Source organism: Dasypus novemcinctus, chromosome 5, assembly GCF_030445035.2.
Source record: "Dasypus novemcinctus isolate mDasNov1 chromosome 5, mDasNov1.1.hap2, whole genome shotgun sequence".
Classification (NCBI taxonomy): domain Eukaryota; kingdom Metazoa; phylum Chordata; class Mammalia; order Cingulata; family Dasypodidae; genus Dasypus; species Dasypus novemcinctus.
This window is the reverse complement of record NC_080677.1, coordinates 157,730-179,313: the sequence shown is the minus strand read 5'-3', so window position 1 is coordinate 179,313 and position 21,584 is coordinate 157,730. Positions and strand designations below refer to the sequence as shown.

Here is a 21,584-nt window from a genome sequence, read left to right as displayed (position 1 = left end):
TGCAAAACAAAGTGTGATACAAGTACACAATGGAATATTATTCAACCATAAGAAAAAAATGAAGTTCTGAGACATGAAAGACCCTTGAAAACATGCTCAGTGGAATAAGCAAGACACACAAGGGCAAAAATGGTATGATATCACTTGGAAGAGATGATTAGAAATAGAAAATTCAGAGTGATTCTAAAGCAGATTAGAGGTTCCTGGGGTGGGGGGTGGGGAGAGAGAAATGGAGGCAGGGGGAAGGCAGAGTGTTTATTTGTAAAAATAATGGGGGGAAAAAAAAGGAGAAAGCAAAAGACCAGACAGGCTAGGAGGTAGAGGCACAAAATCTCTCAAACAAGCTTGTACCTAGATGCTTTCTCCCTAACGCATTCCACATGGTAAATTATAATCAGAAAAGAAAGACGTCGTTTAGAATGTATTTTCTGCAGGGGGAAAATTATCTACAACAAAATAAAAAGGATACCACCTTGAATCAACATCTTTAAGGAATTATCTGTTTTGGAGAATGTTATACAAAGCACTTTATCCCAAACAAATGATAGGTAGAATATTCAGAAAAAAATTATTTTTAAGTGAGAGCTGTTATGATTCAATGGCTCTTTAATTTAATGTTAAAGATGCTTCAAGAGTAACTGACCAATAAGAAAAAAATAACCGGTCAATCAAACATGATCATCAGGCAGTTCCCAGAGGCACCAGGCCCTTCCATGTCCTGCGCCTGACTGTATCCCCAGCAGCGGGCACATGGCAGACAGTCAACAAATACTTGTAGATCAAATAAATAAAGCCCCTAGAAAGCTGCCTTGCACACTCAACCCTTGTCAAGAGGCTGTCTGGTGCAGTGGAAAGCCAACACGTCATGGAGCCAGGATTCCAGGACCTGCCCAGGCCCCAAGCAGAAGAGGGAGCTTGAGCTGGACTGAGTCTCACGGTCCGCCAAAGCCGCAGAAACCACCACGAGGCCTGCTTCAAAGAATGCTGACTTCCCCCAGGAGATTAAACCTCAGGGCAGCCACTTCTCCAGCAGGGTCGTGACCTTTCTGCAGCTACCGTCTGGCCTGTGGCAAATCTGTCCTTGGCCAAGACAAGCTTGGATGGAGGAGAACACAGCTCATCAACTTCCCCTTGCTCCCCTCGGCTAAAAATGCTTCATTACCCCACCTTGACGGAAAGTAGGGAAGCTTTCCTGTGTTCAACAGCCCCCAGCCTAGAGAACCGATGCCATTCAAAGCATGCAGCCTGCCTGACAAGAGTGCGCTCCCAGGCACCGCTCCCCGCCTAGGGCTGTGCCACGGCACTGACACTCCTCACGTGCGCAGGGAAGCGGCGGGTTCCGTTTGTAAAGGAACTAATCTCAGCAGAGACAGAAACCGGCCTCGCACAGGAGTATATGCATACACAATTTCAGCCCCAACCACGTGCTACAAACCTTGAAGGTCAGCCTTTGTTTTCCTATTTTGTACACAAAGAAGCTACTGGACAAGATCAGGGAGCTAGGACATCACAGAACAAATATTTGAACTCTTTGGACTCTGGAGTCCAAACACTTAAAAATCTATGCATAAGGAAAGGGTGCCAGAATACAGGAAATAAAAACGGGGAGAAGAGAGCTGGTAGAAAAGTAAATAGCACAAGGCATGAAGACAAACATCGAGGGCTGTGTACTGTGCAAAGCACTGAGGCTAAACAGATGGACAAATGATGGCACCCATCCTGGAAGTGGTCACACAATGGACAATGTGGTATACCACGTGTCGTTGGCAAAGAATACACGAGGTGCTACAGCAGAGTCAAAAGGAGAAGGGGTGTCAAAATCTGGCGGTTGAACTGGGTCACTGAAGGCTTCACACAGAACAAGAGGTCTGCCAGGGAGAGAACTGGGAGTGACAGAGAGTCATCTGCATAAATGCTGACTGCAGGGTGGGGGCTGGAAAGAAAAGCATGACTTGACACTGGGGCGGGGAGGTGTTCACTGTGCATCAGGCAAAGTCAAATATTTGGAGGCCTGTGGGATCCTCGATCAAGAGAAAAGGTTCACCAGACAAGTATCTTGGAGACCTCCTATCAAAGGGAGCTAAGAAGTTAGACTTGGTCCCTAGTGCTATGAAGCAGGAAAGTGATGTGGTCTAGAAAGAAGGTAGACCTGGGTGGGAGAAGATACTAAAAGGAGACCCACCAGAAAGCTCACGACATGTTCCCTGGGCGTAACGAAGTGAGGAGCCAGGCGAAGCTCCGGGAAACTAGGAGGCGGCGAGAGCAGAGGAAGAACGAGAAGACTCGTCCACGGAGATGGGGCCTTCAAGTGACCATGATGCTCACAGATCTTGGTTCCCACAGCAGCACAGAACGACGCCTGTGGCTGCGTAAATGCTCCCTCTGACACCGAGCCTCAGTATCCAGCGCCTGAGAGTGACTTCACTTTTCAACTTCTCAGGAGTCAGCTGGAGGACGCTGGACCATTCCCACAGGAAGGGGGAAAGATGGGTTCAGTCCAAAACCAAACCAGCAGGTCTGAATGCAGAAACAGAATAACTGCTTCAAAGCCATTTACCAAAGAGTGAATGAATAAAGGAACAAATGAATACAAGGCAGTGAACTCTGACTCCCAGTACCTAAAAAAGCAGGAAGTCATTCACCAGCTGAGTCACCGAACAAGAAACACACGTGGTCCTAGGAAGAACACATAGGGGGCATGGCAGATCCAATTTGGGGAAGAAGCTGAAACAATAAAAGCTTGTACTTAGGAGAACCAAAATATTTTATCTCCATTATCCCACCACCATTTTTCTTCAACCTGATAACTCTGTAATTAGAGCCGAAGTCCTTATGCTGCTTTCTTTCTGCACCTGCAGAGGCTTTCTGCCAGACTACAGTGATGTGTGCGTTAGGGGTTCCTCGTTGTTGGGGTGAAGCCAAAGCAACAAAACCACACATTTCCCTGCTGTTCATCCCTATTTACACACAGGCAACCTTTCTCCTTCTACCATTGGTCTCCGCAAGATTAAAAACACCTCCAGGGAAACGAATGTGGCTCAACCAATTGGTCTCCCATCTACCATATAGGAGGTCCAGGGTTCGGTACCCAGGGCCTCCTGGTGAGGGCAAGCTGGCCCATGCAGCAAGCTGGCCCACACGGGAATGTCACCCTGTGCAGGAGTGCCGCCCTGCGTGGGAATGCCATTCCACACAAGAGCGTCGACCCACACAGGAGTGCCAGCTGACACGGACAGCTGGCGCAGAAGATGATGCAACAAGAGACACAGAGGAGAGAAAGTAAGAAGACATAGTAGAACAGGGAGCAGAGGTGGCACAAGAGAGTAAGCACCTCTCTCCCAATCCAGAAGGTCCTGGGATCAGTTCCCGGAGCCACCTAGTGAGAATACAAGCAGACACAGAACACACAGTGAATAGTCACAGAGAGCAGACAACAGGGAGGGGGAGAAATAAATAAAATCTTTAAAAAAAAAAAACCAGCTCCATCTCCAAGAAACACAGGTAAGACAACATACATACTAGCCGACTCAGAAATAGCCCTCATTGATGCATGTTTGCTCTCACCATGTATTTAGCATCATATCAGATTCTAAAACCATTTGTGAACACCTGTATGCTAAAAGACAGTGTTTCTGCTCTAATGCCATTATGTGCAGTCCTGAAAAAGCTCACATTGACAAAATTCTATACTGAAAATAACAGGCTTTGAGGAAAAAATTGGTTGGGGCATGCCACTCAAAGCCTATGGTACTCAAAAGCAAAAAGTTAATAAGCCGAAGAGTGAATGAGGCCACGTAGGCAAGTGGTATGGCGTGCTAGTGGCCGGCAGGACAGCTATTGAAATCACACAGGGACAGAGTGGAAGTGCTTGCAGTGCTTGCGCTAGGGGGCAGAGGAGTAGGCATTGCCTGCCACAAACCACCGGCAATGCCCGCCTGGCCCTTGGACCTCTCTAGGGGCAGATGAGTGCTATTTTGCACATACGCTTGCACGAGCATATACATGCACGTGCACACACACCGTCACAGCAGCTCAGCTGAGGGCTTTTTGTAGTCCTTCTGAAGATCATAATTTTACTGCTACTATCCTCCCTCCCTCTGCCTAGGGAAATCTGTATAAACCAACACAATTTGGGCCTTACCCAGCTATCACTCCCCGCCTTTACCAATCCACATTAGGGAACAGAACATGCACATAAACTGGTCTGAGCCGGCTGAATGCCATTTGCAAGGTCACCTGCTCATCGGGCAGCAGACAGGCAGGACTGGAGCTGGGGGTGAGGGGGGCACACCCAGGCCGCCCCCATCACTGCCCAGACCTGCACCTATTAAAGAAAAAATTCTCAGAGAGACGTGACCACAGAACAAAACAAACAGAAAAGGGCCAATACTTACATGTAGTATGTGGGGTACAGTCCTTCAAAATACCAGCAGTGCTTTTTGGCCTCTGCGCACTGGAAAGAGAAGAAAGAGAAACTCTCGGTGAGCAGTGATCAGCACGGTATAGAAAAGATCGCACAGAGGAGACAAGGAAGCACGACCGTCTATGGCTGAAAAGTGTGACTAGCTGGGGGTTGGGGGGAGAAGGAGAAGGTCTACCTCTTTTCCTTGGAGATTTTTATTTCCTCAAAATTTTCAAAAAGGGAAGTAAATACCAAAGAATATCTCTTTTTCCGTTGACTTTTCTAGCCTTCCACATATCCGGTACACTGAGCATGACCTTTCATTATTAAGCTAAAATGAAAGCCACCAATTTTTTAACTCTGCATGATACAGCACTTCAGATATTTAAAGAATGATGGAAATAAAGTACTTGTAGTTTGGACCTTTCTAGAGCTTGATATTCCAGAATTTTCCCAAAGCCACACTGAAATCTTTGTAGTCTGGACCTTTCTAGAGCTTGATATTCCAGAATTTTCCCAAAGCCACACTGAAATCATTGGTCCCACACGGGGATGGCATCCGCAGGTCCAGCTTCACTCAGCATCATCAGGACGCAGCCCTGGTCTCGCTCACACACGAGGTGAGAATTAGGAAGGCAGGGACTGAGGCAGGACAATACGAGCCTCCCGCTGGGCCTCCGGAGGTGGGTCTCAAGAATGCGAGGGCAGGGCAAGTGGGTCGGCAAGTGGGTCTGCAAGGGCTGCGGAAGGAAGCTCAGTGCCACTCAAGGGGCTGGGCCAATTCTCGCCCCTCCAAGGAGGAGGACACGCCCATCCACCTGCCCCTGGGATCTGAGCCCCTCTCAATCGAAGCAGAGTGGGCACCAGAATCCTCAAGAGAGAGCAATGAACAAACAAAAGGGGTGGAATGAAACTACAGACTAAGTAGACTTATTATTATTCTAGTAACGGAAGAACTTCTAATGTTGATATAAAGAGTGGCTACCAAAGGTTCTGAAGGGAGGGAGAGGGAAGAAAAAGTGTAACATGGGGCATTTTTGAGAAAAATAAAAAGAACAGCAAGAAATAGCAGTTATACACAGTACAGAGAGATTAAGAGGTAAATAATTTTCTTATTTGCTTGCCTTTTGTTTATTATTATTGAAATAATGAAAATGCTCTAATAATGATTGAAGTGATAAATGCACAACTTTATGACTGTACCAAATACCATTTTTTGTACACTTTGGATGAATTGTATGCTTTATTAATACGTTTCAAAAAAACTGAGTTGTTGAAAAAGTTAAAGAAAAGAAAGAATTCTGAAAGTCATAAGCAACATGTCACTTAAAGAGAAGCCTCAATAAGATAAAGAGCCTTTTTCTCATTGGAAACCATAAGGCAAGAAGGCAGTGGGATTAATATATTTAAAGTCCTAAAAGTAAAAAATTATCACCCAAGAATTCTACATCCAGCAAAACTGCCTTTCAGAAATGACGGAGAGCAGAGTGCGTGTAGCTCAGTGGTGGAGCACCTGCTTCACATACATGAAGTCCCAGGTTCAATCCTTGGTCCCTCCTTTAAAAAAAAAATAAGGGAGAGATTAAGACATTCCCAGATAAACTAAAGCTGAGGGAGTTCAGCACCACAAGACTGGCCTATAAGAGATGCTAAAGAGAGCTCTGCAGATAAAAAGGAAAGGACAGCAGTCCACAGGAGCTGCATGAAGAATAAAGATCTCCAGTGAGGGTAGTGGCATGGGTATATAGATTTATGCCAGTACTACTGTTTTTATGGTTTATAACTCTACTCTTTATTTCCTTCAGGATCTAAAAGGCAAATGCATAAAATGTAATGAAAATTAGTGGTTTTGGATTCATGACGTATAGACAGGTAATCTGTGGCAAAAACTACATAAAGGTGAGGGGAACGATGAGTACAGGAACATAGCTCATGTATACTGTTGAAGTTAGGTTCGTATCAAAACAAATGAGACCGCTATAGATTTAAGAAGTTACATTTAAACTCCATGGTAACAACAAAGAAAATACTGGGAATACACAAGACTCATAGAGACAGAAACTAGGATCCAGGTTTCCAGGAATGGGAGGCAGGGAGAGTGGGGAGTTAATGGCTAGTGGGTGCAGGGTTCTGCTTGGGGAGAGGGGACGTTTTAGGAATGGAAGGTGGTGAGGGCACAGCAGTGTCGTGAATGTGGTTAATCCCAATGAATGGTACCCTTGAGAGTAGCTGAGATGGGAAAGTTCATGTTGTACATGTGTTTTCATAATTAAAAAAAGAAGAAAGAACAACCAAAGAGACAATGACAACTAATGCAACAGATGATCCTGGATGGGATTTAGCAAAGAGGAGAAAAGTCTCAAGTGGGCATTTTTAGGACATATGAAAAAATTAGAATTTAGATGGTAAACTTTACATCAATGTTAAATTTCATGACCTTGATAACTGCACTTAACGAGGTTACATAAGTCAATACCCTTGGTCTTAGGAAATGTACCTGGCAGTATTAAGTGCTCAAGGTGCATGATGACCTACACTCAAGTGTTCAGAAAATGGATAGAGAGATAGGGAAGCGGACTTGGTCCAATGGATAGGGCATCTGCCTACCACATGGGAGGTCCAAGGTTCAAAACCCCGGGCCTCCTTGACTCGTGTAGAGCTGGCCCGTGCGCAGTGCTGATGCGTGCAGGAAGTGCCCTGACACGCAGGGGTGTCCCCCGTGTGGGGGAGCCACACACACAAGGATTGTGCCCTGTAAGGAGAGCCCCCAGCGTGAGAGAAAGTGCAGCCTGCCCAAGAATGGCGCTGCACGCACAAAAAGATGACACAACAAAAAGAAACACAGATTCCTGGTGCCGCTAATAAGGATAGAAGCGGTTACAGAAGAGCACACAGCGAATGGACACAGAGAGCAGACAACTGGGGGCGGGGGCGAGCAGGGAAGGGGAGAGAAATAAATTTAAAAAAATAAATCTTAAAAAAAAAAAGAAAATGGATAGAAAGACAGACAGACAGACATAGACAGACAAATGGGTAGACAGAACGATGCTTGCAAATGTGGCAAAATGCTAAGTGGCTCTGGGGATCTGGAGGTTCAGGGCTGTGCTGGAGTTCTCTGTGGAGGTGTGTATTGTTTTTATAACTCTCCTGTAAGCCTGAAAGTATTTCAAAATAAAAAGAAAATATTAGAAAAAGCTTGAATAGATATTTCTTCAAAGAATACAAATGGCCAATAAACATATGAAAAGATGCTCAACATCATTAATCATCAGGGAAATGCAAATCAAGACCACAATGATACCATTTCACACACTCTAGACTGGCCACTTTTAAAAGGAGAAGAAACCATCAATAAAAAGCAAGCAAGCCTAAATGGAGGCTCAAGTGAATCCGTTGAGGAAGACCTGCCAGCCTGCCTGCACATGACCAGGGGCCAAGAAAAAGAAAAGAAAAAAAGGAAACAAAATAACAAGTAAGGGAGAGGATATGAAGAAATGGGAACCCTTGCACATCATTGGCAGGAATGTAAAATGGTGTACCCACTGTGGAAAACAGTTTAACAATTCCTCAGAAAGCTAAGGACAGAATTGCCGTATGTCCCAGCAATTTCACTTCCAGCTATATACCCAATAGAATTGAAAGCAGTGACTAGAACAGATATTTGCACGCCGATGTTCAGAGCAGCATTATTCACAACTGCTAAAAGGTGGACGCAACCCTGGCGTCCATCAACAGGTGAATGGATAAACAAGTGTGGTCCATACATACAGCGGCTGATTCGTCAGCCGGGAGGGTCTCGCGCATGCCACAACATGAACGAACGCTGGAGACGTCCTGCTGCGTGAAAGAAGCCAGGCACAAAAGCACCCATATTTTACTATCTCACCTAGAGGAAATAAGCAAAATATGAAAATTCACAAATTCAGAATCTAGAATACAGGTTTCCAGGGATCACAGTGGGGTGGGGAACAGGGAGTTAGTGCTGAACTGCACAGAGTTTCTGCTGGAGTTGTTCAGTTGCCAGGTTGGAAACTGGAAAAGGCACATTCAGTTTCCAAACTGATGTGAGCCTATTTGTCAACAGGGCCTTTGAAGATGCTGTTAGTTAAGGTCACCCAAATTGAACGGGGATGGGCTGACCTTACAAGCAAAGGGAACCAGGAAAAGGCAAGAAACTGGAAGTGAGCGGAACGGGGAGGAAAAAGGAGATGCCGCCACATGCACTGCTTTGTGACAGAAAAGCCGAAGACCCAGGGATGTCGGGCAGCCAGCCCCAGAGCAGCACAGCCCGGGGAAGAAGCCACTGGCAGCCCCTCGATGCCGGGTCTCGCCTAACCTCGCAGCCGCGAGCAGGAAACGCCCACTGTTTACGCCAACCCGCTTGTAAAGGCCTCTGATTTAGCAGAAGGGGCGATGGAAACCTTGGCCGGCCAAGGACGATGCTGACGGAGGCACAGCTCAGTGAGGAGTCAACACCAGTGGATAAAATGGGAAATTTTACATGGTAATAAGTTACCATGAAAACAAAAACAAACCACAGAACTTTACAGCACAGAGGGAATCCAAAGGTAAACAATGGGCTATAGCAAATGGTACAATTATAATAATAATGTTTCATCAATTGTAACAAAGGTACCACACTAATAATAGGGAAACTGTTGTGTGCAAGAGGCAGATGTATGGGAGCAGTATAATTTCTGTGTGATTTTTCTGTAAACCTACAACTGCTCTATTTTAAAAAAAAGTTTAGGGAGCAGATGTGACTCAAGCAGTTGAGGGCCCGCCTCCCACACAGGAGGTCCCAGGTCTGGTTCCCAGTGCCTCCTGAGAAAACAAAAACAAACAACAAAGAAAACAAACAAAATAGCCAAGTCAGGGAAGCTGATATGTCTTGGTGAGTGGTTGAGCACCAGCTTCCCACATATGTGGTCCTGGGTTCATTCCTCATTCCCCTGTACCTAAAAAAAAAAAATTTCTAAAAAGAAATTTAACAACAAAAAAAGCCTAAAAAAGAAAAAATTTTTAAGATTTATTTTATTCCTCTCCCCTTCCCCCACCACCACTGTCTGCTGTCTTGTGTCCATTCACCGTGTGTTCTTCTGCTTGCATTCTCAGTGGCTTGCATTCTCAGTGGCACCAGGAATCTGTGTCTCTTCTTTATTGCATCATCTTGCTGCATCAGCTCTCCACGTGTGCGGCCCCACTCCTGGGCAGCCTGCGTTTTTCTCAAGGGGTGCACTCCTTGCACATGGGGCATCCCTACACAGGGGCCATCCCTGCGTGGCACGGCACTCCTTGCACGCATCAGCACTGTGTGTGGGCCAGCTCACCGCACAGGCCAAGAGGCCCTGGGTTTGAACCCTGGATCTCGCATATGCTAGGCGGACGCTCCATCAATTGAGCCACATCCGCTTCCCAGAAATAAAATTTTAAATGATGGCACTCAGTCCTTTTTCTAAAAATTCAGTTTCCTGCCTCCATGATCTACTTCATTGGCTTCTACATGCAAATAAAACCTCTGAAATACTACGGTGCCCGGCTCCTGCACAGGAAAACTAGGAAGGGGCCCAGGGCCGCAGCTGGCCAGAGGCAGGCCAGGCGGGAGGCAGCTGGCTCAGCGCCGAGCCAGGGCCCTCCTTCCCTGGGATCCCGCAGGTGTGCGCTGACGCCTCCCTTCCCCACCCACCACTGCGCTACGCCGGCAGGTCCGCCTGACGGTCCTTACCAAGTCGAGCGACCGACCCGAAGGCTAACGCACGCTGAGCACCCACGGGCCAGCCGGGGGGCGAGGGCAACACTAGGTGCAGGTGTGTGCTGAATGGGCCTAAGACTCACACACTCAGCCGGCCCCGTGTGACCCGGTTTTATTCATGGAAAGTGAGTTTAATTTAGACTAGGCTAGCTCCTGTCCAGTTCAAGAAATGAAGTTCAGACAGCCAAAGAAATCAATTTATTTTAGCAAGGAAGAGCAGTTTCAGGTCTCTGCCACAAATTACAAATTCATTTCACCAGAGACTGCTGTTACAAACTGAGAACCTGGCTATTCCTTCTTGGTATTTTAACGGTTTCTTCCCTTATTCTCGATTACTGCAAGAGATAGGTAAACTTTCTTGGAATTTGACATTCAAGCGGCAAACAATCAAGAAACGGCTTTCCTGATGCCAGCTGGCACCAAAGCCACTGACAGTGGTCATCAGCCTGAAAAACCTTTGTCCCTCTGTCCCTCCTGCCGCCCTGGCCACTCCCACAGATACCTCAACTTCCCACAACCAAGGAGCAAAAGGCAGTGAGGCAACAGCGGTGCTGGGGGAGAGCACGCTTGTCCTGCTCCCATAGCCCCCTTCCCCTTGACTTAAAGAGCTCCCTCATCTGAGGGGTGTGCTGCCTCCCCTGCAACCACACGTTCCAACTCCTAAGGTAATGATGAGAAGAGCACTGAAGTACTGCATTTTCAAATGGATTTTTTTTTCTCTTCCAAACGGCCAAAGTACATTCACACTTTTGAATTCCCATCATCTCTGGGGTACGTGACTATTATGAACACCATTTCATGGGCTTAAAATCTGCATCTTGCTTTGAGTCACACATTTCTTTGTGGCTGCAAAATTAAAACTCACATTGGCTTTTGCTCCCGGACTGATCGCCACCACCTCGAGGAAGCACTGTGCTCGCCCTGCACCGTTCTAAGACTACGTGGTGGCGGCAGGAGAGCCAGAGCGCGACGGGAAGGCTCTGCACCTGCTCGCGGCTCTGCCGTCCCAAGCCCAGGGATCTGGGGAAAGGCAAGCTCCCCAGGCTTGGCTTTCTGCACGCTCACCTCCCACTCCACCCCCGGCGGAAATAATGATCATACAGATGTGCTGTGAAGGTAGAGATGCCATACACGCATGTCGTTTTAGCTTCCCAGCTGCTAAAACAAGTACCAGGCAACGGGTTGGCTTCAGCGATGGGAACTGACTGGCTCGTGGTTCTGAGGCCAGAAGTCCCAAATCAAGGCGTCAGCAAGGCGATGCTTTCTCCCGGAAAACGGGTGCTCTGGGGTCGGCTGTCGGTGATCCGTGATCCTTGGCTGTCCTGTCACGTGGCAATGCACCCAGAGGGCTGACTTCCGGCTTCTCCCCATGACTTTCTCTCTGTGGCTGAATGTCATTCTGCTTATAAAGGACTCCAGTAATAGGATTAAGATGCATCCTGATTCCGCTGGGCTACACCTCAGCTGACAGTAGCTGCATCAAAAATCCTATTTGGGATGGGCTCACACCCACAGGCACGGTTCACGGTGCTTCTCTCTGGTACAAGCTCCAGGCACCACACGTGTGTTTTTAAGGTTGCAAAGGGTTAAAACAAAAGCACTGAATAGCTACCTATGGCACCTCTCCCAGGCACTCTCAAACACTGCCGGTGGGAAGGAAATTTTGCAATATGTGGAAAAGTACTGATGCGTTTCTCTTTCAACACTGAAGATTTCCCTCCACAAACATGAAACAGCATTTGCATAAGGTTATTTATTGTGGAATTATTTCTAACGGCAGAATCCTGGAAACAATGCCAATGCCCATTCACAGAAGGCCAGTTAAATAAAGCCGTGCCTCCACACCACGGGTCCTCTGCAGCCAAAAGGAAAAGGAGCATGAAGAAGCAATGTGCAAAAAGGGTGTACCTAGTATGCCGCCTTCTACACAGGAGGAAAATGGCACATTTGGCTTTTTTCAATAAAAAGACTCAGGACGGTTACAGTGAAACTAACGAAAATGGTCACCCTAAGGAACACAGGTGGTTGGGGTGGAAGAGATGGGGACAAGGATGAGATTTCTCTGAGAGTATCTTTATATACAGCCTGACTTTGAAACAGGTAAATGTTTTTCATATGCAAAATATAAAATTAAGCCCAAAAGATTAAAAAAAAAAAAAAAGCTTCCCAGACAGAAAACGTTCTCTAAAGTCTCCTGGGCATTACTGCATTACCACTTCTCAGCAGCCAGGCAGAGCAGATGCCCGGGAAACCAGTGCTCACAACGACATTTCCAGGAAAGTGTCCCCTGCAGCCTCTTCCTGGAGCTGCACAGGAGTTAGGGGTGCCATTTTCATCCCACTCTTCCTCTAACCTCCCCCAAAATTTCTTACTGACATTTTTCTGAGATATTAATCCGTTTTAGGCATGTTGGTTACTTTGTGTCTACAGTTATTTGCCAGTAAGCTCTGACAAGTTTCACCGAGCTACCAAAACATATTTTGAAAAATATCAACCCCAAAAAGTTTCTTTATAAAAGATTCTCTTAAGAAAAAAGTTAGAGCCCTATTGCCTAACACAGAAGAGAAAAAGCCTTTTAAACAGAGTTACCTAGCACAGAGATGCAGTTTCATTTGGTTTACACTTTTGAAATCGGCCAGTATCCAGGAATTCTCTTCATTATTTTTGGTAGCTAGAGTTTTTTTAACAGTGTTTTTCTAAGAGAGGTTGATATTGTAACAATACACATATACAACATGCCATTACAGTTAATACATGGTATTCCATTTTATAGCCGAATGTGATGAAAGTCACCAGCCTCATGAACCAACAATGAAAACCACTGAGTAAGCACCAAAAAGTTACAGGTGCTCTCACTGCCGAGCCCCCTCTTCAGTAAAGGATTGCTAGCCGAGTGTCGGGTGTCACAGCCAGCCTGCAGACCAGATGCTGCCGGGATGTGGCCTTGCGCCAAGAAGGAGGTGAAGAGATTCCCTCTGGATAGGTAGCATAGGAAAAAAGGCACTGAACGGTTCCACTAGAAGAAGCTCCCAAGTTGGGAGGCAAAGAGGGACCCAAAGAGGGAAGGATAAAAAAGGGAACTTGAGAACTGGGTTCAAATTCTGACGCTGTCACTTACCAGCCACGGCAGTCAGTCTTGGTCTCAGCTTCCTCATTTCTAAACTAGGAACTGCTGTCTTCCCTGCTTAATTTACAAGGTGGCTTTATGAAGTTACTGTAGCGTATGTATCAAAATGCCCAGCCAGGTCAGGGGCATATCTGAACGAATCACACAGCCAGCTAAGAGCTCTGCTTAACTGTGTGTCTTGAGCAAGTTTTCCTAATTCTCTGGAACAAATGACTTCCAAGGATCCTTTACCTGTGATAATCTATCATCTAAGCAGAGGCAATACTTGCAAAGCTCTTGAAAACAAATTTTTTGAATATGTAATACCTTTTACATGCGCATTATTTAGTTTTCCAAAATCCACTTAAAAAAAAACAAAAACAAGCCCCACTTCCTCCAGAAAGTTTAAAATATATATAAACTAAAAGGAAAAAAAATCAATTTCAAGGTCCTATGCCTACACCTAAAAGTATATCTATGCATTTTGTAAAGATACAGCCATTGCTTCTTAAGGATTAACCATCTACAAAAACCTAAAGCAGATTTCTCAGGAAATATCAGGTGCTTTCTGTCACTGGTTGGATATGCTCTGTAGCTAGGACTCTGTGCTAACTAGATCCTAGGCAAACAGAAAGCCTTGGAAGAGCTCACAACGCAAGAGTCCTTTCAGGTGAGAAAATACAATTAATGTAACCTATGGACTATAGTTAACAGTAATATGTAATATTCTTGCATCAGTGCCAAAGATGTACCATGTTAAAAAGAGGGAGGTATGGAAAAAATATATACCAAATGTATGCTTTAGACCATGGTAAGTGGTGGTAGTCTAACGACAGAATCTCAAAATCTGTAACAAATGTTCCACCCAATGTAGTGTGTTGGTGGATGGGTGTTACATGGGAATTCCACACACATATATGATTGTTTTGTAAGTTCTCAACTTCTCTAATAAAAATTTATTAACACTTTTAAAAAATTTAAAAATATATTCCTTCCGTGTGTATACTGGAGGCAATGATGTGCATATAAGCATTTCATGCATTTCTTCAAGACAGCACAGATAGCAGTAACATGCAATTTAGACAATTAGCAACACCGAGGATGTGGGGTTATAAGGCAATGCCTGCTGTCAGACGGGAAGAGCACTCAAACAAGGGCATCTAAGATGTAAGTTGCAAAGGTGTGCAAGAAGTTGGCAATCAGGGAAGAATTCTGGTAGAAAGTATTCAAGCACTAGGATAGCTACAGATGAAGTTAAGTCCTCTAAATATAGTCACCCATATTTAGCCAGGACTGAAATAAGCACAGAATAACAACTCCTTGCTAATTCCTCTAGTAATCCTCTTCCAGTACTCCACACCTCTCTGTACTGAGTGAGTATGAGCAGACACAGTATTCATTTCCAGAACCAAATGGCACATACTTTTTCTAGCCCAAGTTAAGAGAACAGTAGACATGGGTGACTTTGAGAAAACAGAAGCCTATGGCTTTGGCACACAAGGAGTAAAGAGCAAGGGTGTAGGGATTTAAACCATGTGGATTGCATATGAATTCCACACCCTTTCCTTCTGTTCAGTGTGCAGGGTGGAATGGGAACTTTGAATGAAAAGCAGACCAACTAGCAAACTAGCAGTAGTCCCACAGCCACGTGGAAAGTAAGGACCCTCATTTTATTTATCACGACTATAGTTTTAGTCATTCTGTCCCGAGCCAAGGAAACCCACAATCTGTTCCAACATGGTGGGAAGGCCGCTGGAGGACCACTGACCACTCTCTCTTTCTCCAAGGGGAGAGGCCCCTGCTGTGCCTCATATTCATCAAAGGCTGAACTTGACACATCATGACAATGTGCTCCCGGCTGCTTGAAGTCCAACCCAATTTAAGTGGATACTTCCTGCTCCACGTAGACTTGGAGCAAAAGGAACCTCATAGAGGAGGGCGGGTTTGCTGTTCAGAACCACAGACAGAGACAAAGGGCAGCTGAAGACCTACGCAAGTCAGAAAGGATTTCAGGAAGGTAAAGCAGGCAATTCTCTCAGGGTCTCTGAAAGACAAGGAAAGAGCTTGCCTTAAATTCCTGTGATCCTTTGCTGGAATTTAATCAATTTCTTACGTGCTAACTGCTTAATCCCTAGGTTTGTGGATACTTTTTTTTCAGGAAAGCCTCCTCTCCAAGGAACCTTGATTTTAGAGACAGGGACAGGAAGAAAGCAGAAAAACTCTTAAGAAAAGGGAAACAAAAGGTCCTCAACTGTATTACAGAAAAACCACACCAGCAATTCATATATTGCCAAATAACCACCGTATATGGTATTATCCATTGAAATCCTCAAGGTCCTGGGAGAAATGCAAATTGCAAGACACAAATCAGTCCAATTGCATATCCCTGGAAAAACTCTGGGAATGCTCGTAACTTACACTGAACAAAATCTCTTGTTTGTTTGCTTTACTTGCTTAATTTTTTTAATAAAAGAAGGATACTGGAGCAGATTTCTTCAGGGTCCCTAACTCAAGCAGGTAAAGATCCTCACATATCCTCCGCAATATAAAAATTAGTCAACAACCACAGTTAAAAGGCAAACAACAGAGGAAAGTATTCAAGTATCATAAGCTTAATATCTTTAAACAATAAAAAAAAGAGTGCATATAACTCAGTAAGAAAAAGATAAAAATTCCAATATGAGAAAAACCAAGTATGAGTCCTTCAAAGAAAAACAAAGGCTACAAAACATATTTTGTGGTTATTAAAAGTTAAAATTCATTAGAAATCAAAGAAATGCTAATTATAATAATTATGGATTTTATCTATCATTACATAAGTACTTTAAAAAAATTTGTATTCACTCTTGATCAGGGCATGGAAGAAAAGACGTTATCACCTAATGCTATTGGAAAAACAAATACCAAATACTAACAAAAAATATATTTTTGGTGGTATTAGAGGTGAATTTTTTTCATTGTATATTTTGATGGTCAGTTTCCAAGTTTTTTGTATGGAGCCCATATTACATTGTTTTTAGATTTTAATTTAAAAAGCAGACCACTTAGTGACCAATAGATAAAGAGTGGGTATGAAGAGATAGTTAAAGTAAGGAAATACAACTGGTTTTAAAAAGTAACATTATCCACATAGGAATTCAATAAAAACTAACAGGTAAGCAAAGTTTGTGAAAAAATAATATACAAGACAAGAAAATGTGTACTAACCAAATATTCATACAGTGAGCAACTAAATCATGGAAAATATTCATTTTTATCTAATCAATTTAAAACATTAAATATATTTAATTTCAACTATGTAAAAATAAATGTATATTCATAGGAAAAAGAATGGAAGAACATAAGCCTACATTCACAGAGTTATTTTTGGATGGTTTGACTTAATTGGAATTACCTTAAAAATATCTCCCTACCTGAGCCTTAAATTCCATTAACATTAATGAGGAGCTGTTGTGGCAAGAGGCAAGGGGAACTTAAGAGTTCTAGGGTAGTGCAAAGGATGGGATCCGCTGAAAGACCCCAAAAGCATTCAGGTGCTCAGGAGCGCCTCCTCACGTCCAGGTGAACTTAAGAGTTCTGAAACCATGTCCTCTGTGTCTGTGGATCACAATCATCAAAGTACAGCACGTTTATGAACTCATGCGATCCAAATCCTAGCACAATTTATGGTGGTTTACTTTATGTGCCACAGAAGCTATCCTTTTTCAAGGTACAGTGTGGCAGTTTTAGGGAATGTATACAGATGTTTAACCATCTCCACAAGCCAGGTTTAGAACACCTGAGTCAGCCCACCAGCTTCTCCGCTCCCTCTGCAGTCCATCCTGCGCCCACCCCAGCCCCTGACCACCATGATCTGCTTTCTATCTCGACAGCCTTGCCTTCCTACACAGTTCAAGTAAATGCAATCATACAGTTTACAGTCCTTCATGTCTAGACTCTCTTTCTCCGTATTATTACAAGTATCAGCAGTACTATTTATAGCTGTCTGTCCATATTATTTCAAGTATCAGCTGCACTGTTCATAGCTGAGTAGTATCCATTATATGGACATACCACGTTGTGTTTATCCACTCACCAGCTGGTGGATGTTTGGATTGTTTCCACATTTTGGTTATTAGAAATAATGCTGCTATGAACACTCTCAAGTACTGTGGGACGTATGTTTTCAGATCTTGAGTATTAATTAGCAGTGGGAATGCCGAGTCATCCTAAAACCCTATGTTTAACTGTTTGAGGAACTGCCAAACTGTTTTCCAAAGCACTGCCTGTACCACTTTACATTCCCACCTACACCAGTTTTTCCACATCCTCACCAATACTTATTATTATCTTTTTTAGCTTTAGCCATTCCAGACGGTATATAGTGGTGTAACTGTGGTTTCAAAGGGCATTTCTCTATAATCGAAGAAAATGTGGCACTGATGTGGAGAAAGTGGCCATGGTGGCTGCTGGGGGTAGGGAGCGGGAGGAAGAGATGTGATGTGGGGCATTTTTGGGGGTTGGAGTTGTCCTGGGTAGTGCTGCAGGGACAATTACTGAACATTGTATGTCCTCCCATGGCCCACTGGGTAGACTGTGGGAGAGTGTGGGCTGTGGTGTGGACCATTGACCATGAGGTGCAGCGGTGCTCAGAGATGTATTCACCAAGTGCAATGAATGTCCCATGATGATGGAGGAGGTTGTTGTTATGGGGGGAGGAGTGGGCTGAGGGGGGTGGGGGGTATATGGGGACCTCATATATTTTGAATGTAACATTAAAAAAATAAATAAAGACAAAATAAATAAATAAATAAAGGGCATTTCTCTAACGACGTGATGTGGAACATCTTTTCATTCTAACTCAGTAAAATGGTGAAAACAGTAGCTGCCATTTGTGGAATGGCAGTTGGTTCCCATATGAAATCTCATTTAACATCAAAACAGTCCTGGGAGTTAGGTGGGACACCTATTCATGAATGAGAAAACCAAGGCCTCAAGTGGTAACACAAAAGAAGGCAAAAAGTTGGAATCTGACCTAAGGTCCGTTGGTTTCTCTGGCATTGTATAGACATTGCAATTCCTGGTGTCACCATGATCCACAACCCATTTCAGAGTCTGGAGCAAAATTAAATGCACACTGCATCCATATCCTCTCTCCATCCCCCAAAATTAACCTCATAGGAGCTAGGAGGTACCACACCTTTCAGCACCCCTCAACTCCCAATGCCACCACTTAACTGCATCTCCAGGAGCAGAAAATTAAGCACAAGGCCACCGAGGAGCTTTCTTTGTTAAGGAAGCTGTATCTGTTCAGAATGGCTGGCCAACTATCAGCAAATCACAAAGCAGGGGTCCCAAAGCCCCTGCAGAGAGCAAACCATGAAACCATCCTCTTTCTCTCTCAGAAGAGTTCCAAGCTGCTAAAAACACTGAGGAGCAACTTTGGGGCATAGAAGACTGGGAAATGAATGGATGGGGCCATAGCCAAAAAGATCCATATGACAAATTTTCCAAATGCCATAAAACATCATTCATTCAAAAACTGATGACTGGGAGACTTAATTAGAATGGTCTGAAAGCAGTGATAACAGATGGAAAGAGCAAAGCTACTGTTATTTGCTGGCAACTAATGAATATAATCAACCTTAGTTATGGCCCACTTCCAACAGAAACACTGAACAGAGACCAAACCTTTGGATACTTTCCCTAAGGGCCTCATCCAGAAAAGCCACCCTTTTAAACATTATTGCACATAGTATAGAGTACTATATTATGGGGAAAAAAACTTAAGAGACCAGCTCTGCTTCTACCTGATAAATAACCTGGGGCCCTGCTTTGATGATATTATGGGGAGTGATTGAGAAGAGTGAAAAGCCAATTGTTTCCAACCACATCACACAGTCCCAAAAAAGGGAGATAACTGAAATATATACTAAGACTTCTTTGTCCCATGAACACTTAAATCTTTCCAGCAGACCCAAAACTTAACCACCAGACTAAGGAGAAAATCTCAATTACTCTCATTTGTGGACAAATCCCTAGAGGGATTAAGAAATACACAATTCCAAGAGCAAAATACCAGAAGAATGGATAAAGAGTTGTGCACTACCCTCCCCACTTGACATATTTTAGAAGGAAAAAGTGTCATATTCTCTGACAACATAGAAAATCCCAAAAGTCTTGGATTCTAACTGTCCTGGTTTAAGAGACTGATAAGAGACGAGATTTGGTTAAAAATAAGACTAAAAGCTAAACAAATGGTAGTGCTGCCACAGTCAGAAGACAGTATGATGAGCATCTCAGTCCACCAGGCTGAACCCGAAGAGCTAGGTGACCTTGGTCAGGTCAGGTAACACCTCAGAGCTAAGGTTCTTCACCCAAAAAATGGAGAGACATTTTCCTCTCTTGAGGTTTAAAGGAAATAATACACACAAAGTGCCTGGCACATGACCGCTCTTACCCACGCCTCCTTGTGGACTGTTACATTCTGTGTTGCAGTGAAAGGAAGCCTGACCTCAAGATCAAGGTGCTAAGATTCGTGGCACAGTGAGTCAGAACAAACTAGAAGGTTAACACCTGCATTAGCTGCTGCCATGGCTGCGACCAGCTTAGTAGGAGGATCCAGTGTGGAAAAACCGTAACTCCAAGTAATCTTGAGGGATCCTATTTCCCTTTCAATGAAACTTTTCCATGGCTGGTTGCATACTATCGCTACCCTTCTTCCCAGGAAAATCCCAATAAACATGCCATGGTGTGCTTCTCATTCTTTTCACTACCGTACTGCCAAATTTCACACCTCTTCAACTCAACTAATACAAATGTTCATTTAATCTGCTAATGTTATCTAAACTCCAGCCAATAGTTCCTGGAGCCTATGAGACCTAGTCTCCTAGCAAGAAATTATTTAATTATAATGCTAAAGGTCTAGGCTTACACAGACAAACTGAGAGAGTGGGAAGGAAAGGAAGCACAGCTCTGCAGTGCAAACACACACACTCTCTACAATGTACTCAGCAAATCCTCACGTGCTGGGCCAATATAAGCTGAAATTATAAGAACTGTGCACAGCAGTTCCAGAGAGGCGACTTTGATTCTAGCTGAATGTATATATTGAACCCAATCAACTTGACAGTTTCTGTTTTGTGTTCAACACTCCCTAATACCTGGATCAATCAAGGGCAGATTCCCAGCCAGACAAGTGGCATGAAATAACAGAAAGCCGCCAGCCCGACCGCTCTGCTGTCTATGGATGGGTCTGGGGAGCCAGCCTGGGGTTCTCCAAGAGCTGTGCCCTGACAACTCCAGCGAAGAAGGAAGGTTGCCCCTGTCCACCCCATAAGTGGCCTCCAGATGGCGCTTCCAGGACCATCATCTATAGCATTTCTTCTCCTCTGTTTCAGGTTTCCCTGTACCAAGAGAGGAAAATTCCCCCTCTTCTGTACCTGAGAGGGACTCAGGATTGTTGATGATTGTGTGCCTGTTGCCTCGTGCTGTTAGCCACAAAGGAGGAAGCGGCAGCGATGAAGCTATGGTATCAGGGAACCTTTCCAAACCAAGCCACAGGTGACTCCAAAAAGTCCCCTGAGCTTCGACTTGCACAGACTGAGGCAGGGAGGCTTCTGACTCAAAGAACTCCCCATACTGAGCTCCTCACGCTACGCACCCAACCAGATTCCTCCAAAAGGCACACTGGATGTAAGACAAGCTACAACAGCAGCAACTAGAACCCCAGTGCTCCTAGCAGCCTTATTCACAACAGCCAAGGGGGGGCAGCAACCGAAATGCCCACTGAAGGATGAATGGCTAAAACGTGGTCTAGACATACCGTGGAATATTACTCAGCCACAAAAAGGAACGAAGCTCTGCTACATACTGCAATACAGATGAACCTTGAAAACATTACACTGCATGAAACAAGCCAGACACAAAGGACAAACATTGTATGGTTCCTTTTATATGAAATACCTAGAATAAGCAAATTTGTAGAGATGGGAGGAAGAGTTACCAGGGGCTGGAGAAGAGGGAAAGAAGAGTCACTGCCTAAAGGGTGCAGGGTTTCTGTTCTGGGTGGTAAAGGTCCTGGGAGTGGATGGTGGTGATGATACCACAAGATTGAATGTGATTAACACTGAATTGCACACATTAAAACAGCAAATTTTATGATGTGTGTATGTGTGTGCATGCATTTTCATAAGTCGTTTTTTATTGAAACATTTTAAAAAAAACAACAGCAAATGTTTCCTCCGTGGACACAGGGTTTTCTGTCCACTGTAATGCCAGGTCCAAGACTGGCCTGTCCTCCTGAGTAACAATGGCCATTTGTGCATGTTTGTGTGCAAGTTAAA

At 44.4% G+C, this 21,584-nt stretch overlaps 1 protein-coding gene across 2 annotated transcripts in view; it reads right to left on the bottom strand.

Moving 5' to 3' along the window:
• Positions 1-21,584, bottom strand: part of VOPP1 (VOPP1 WW domain binding protein) — a 125,002-nt gene that overhangs the window by 70,055 nt on the left and 33,363 nt on the right. Inside the window, exon 2 of one of the 2 annotated variants that reach the window (XM_058296576.2) lies at positions 4,395-4,453. The exons of the other annotated variant lie outside the window; for it this stretch is intronic. Within the exon in view, the coding sequence (XP_058152559.1) occupies positions 4,395-4,453 (59 nt within the window). The remainder of the gene's footprint in view (positions 1-4,394; positions 4,454-21,584) is intronic. 2 annotated transcript variants of the gene reach the window in all.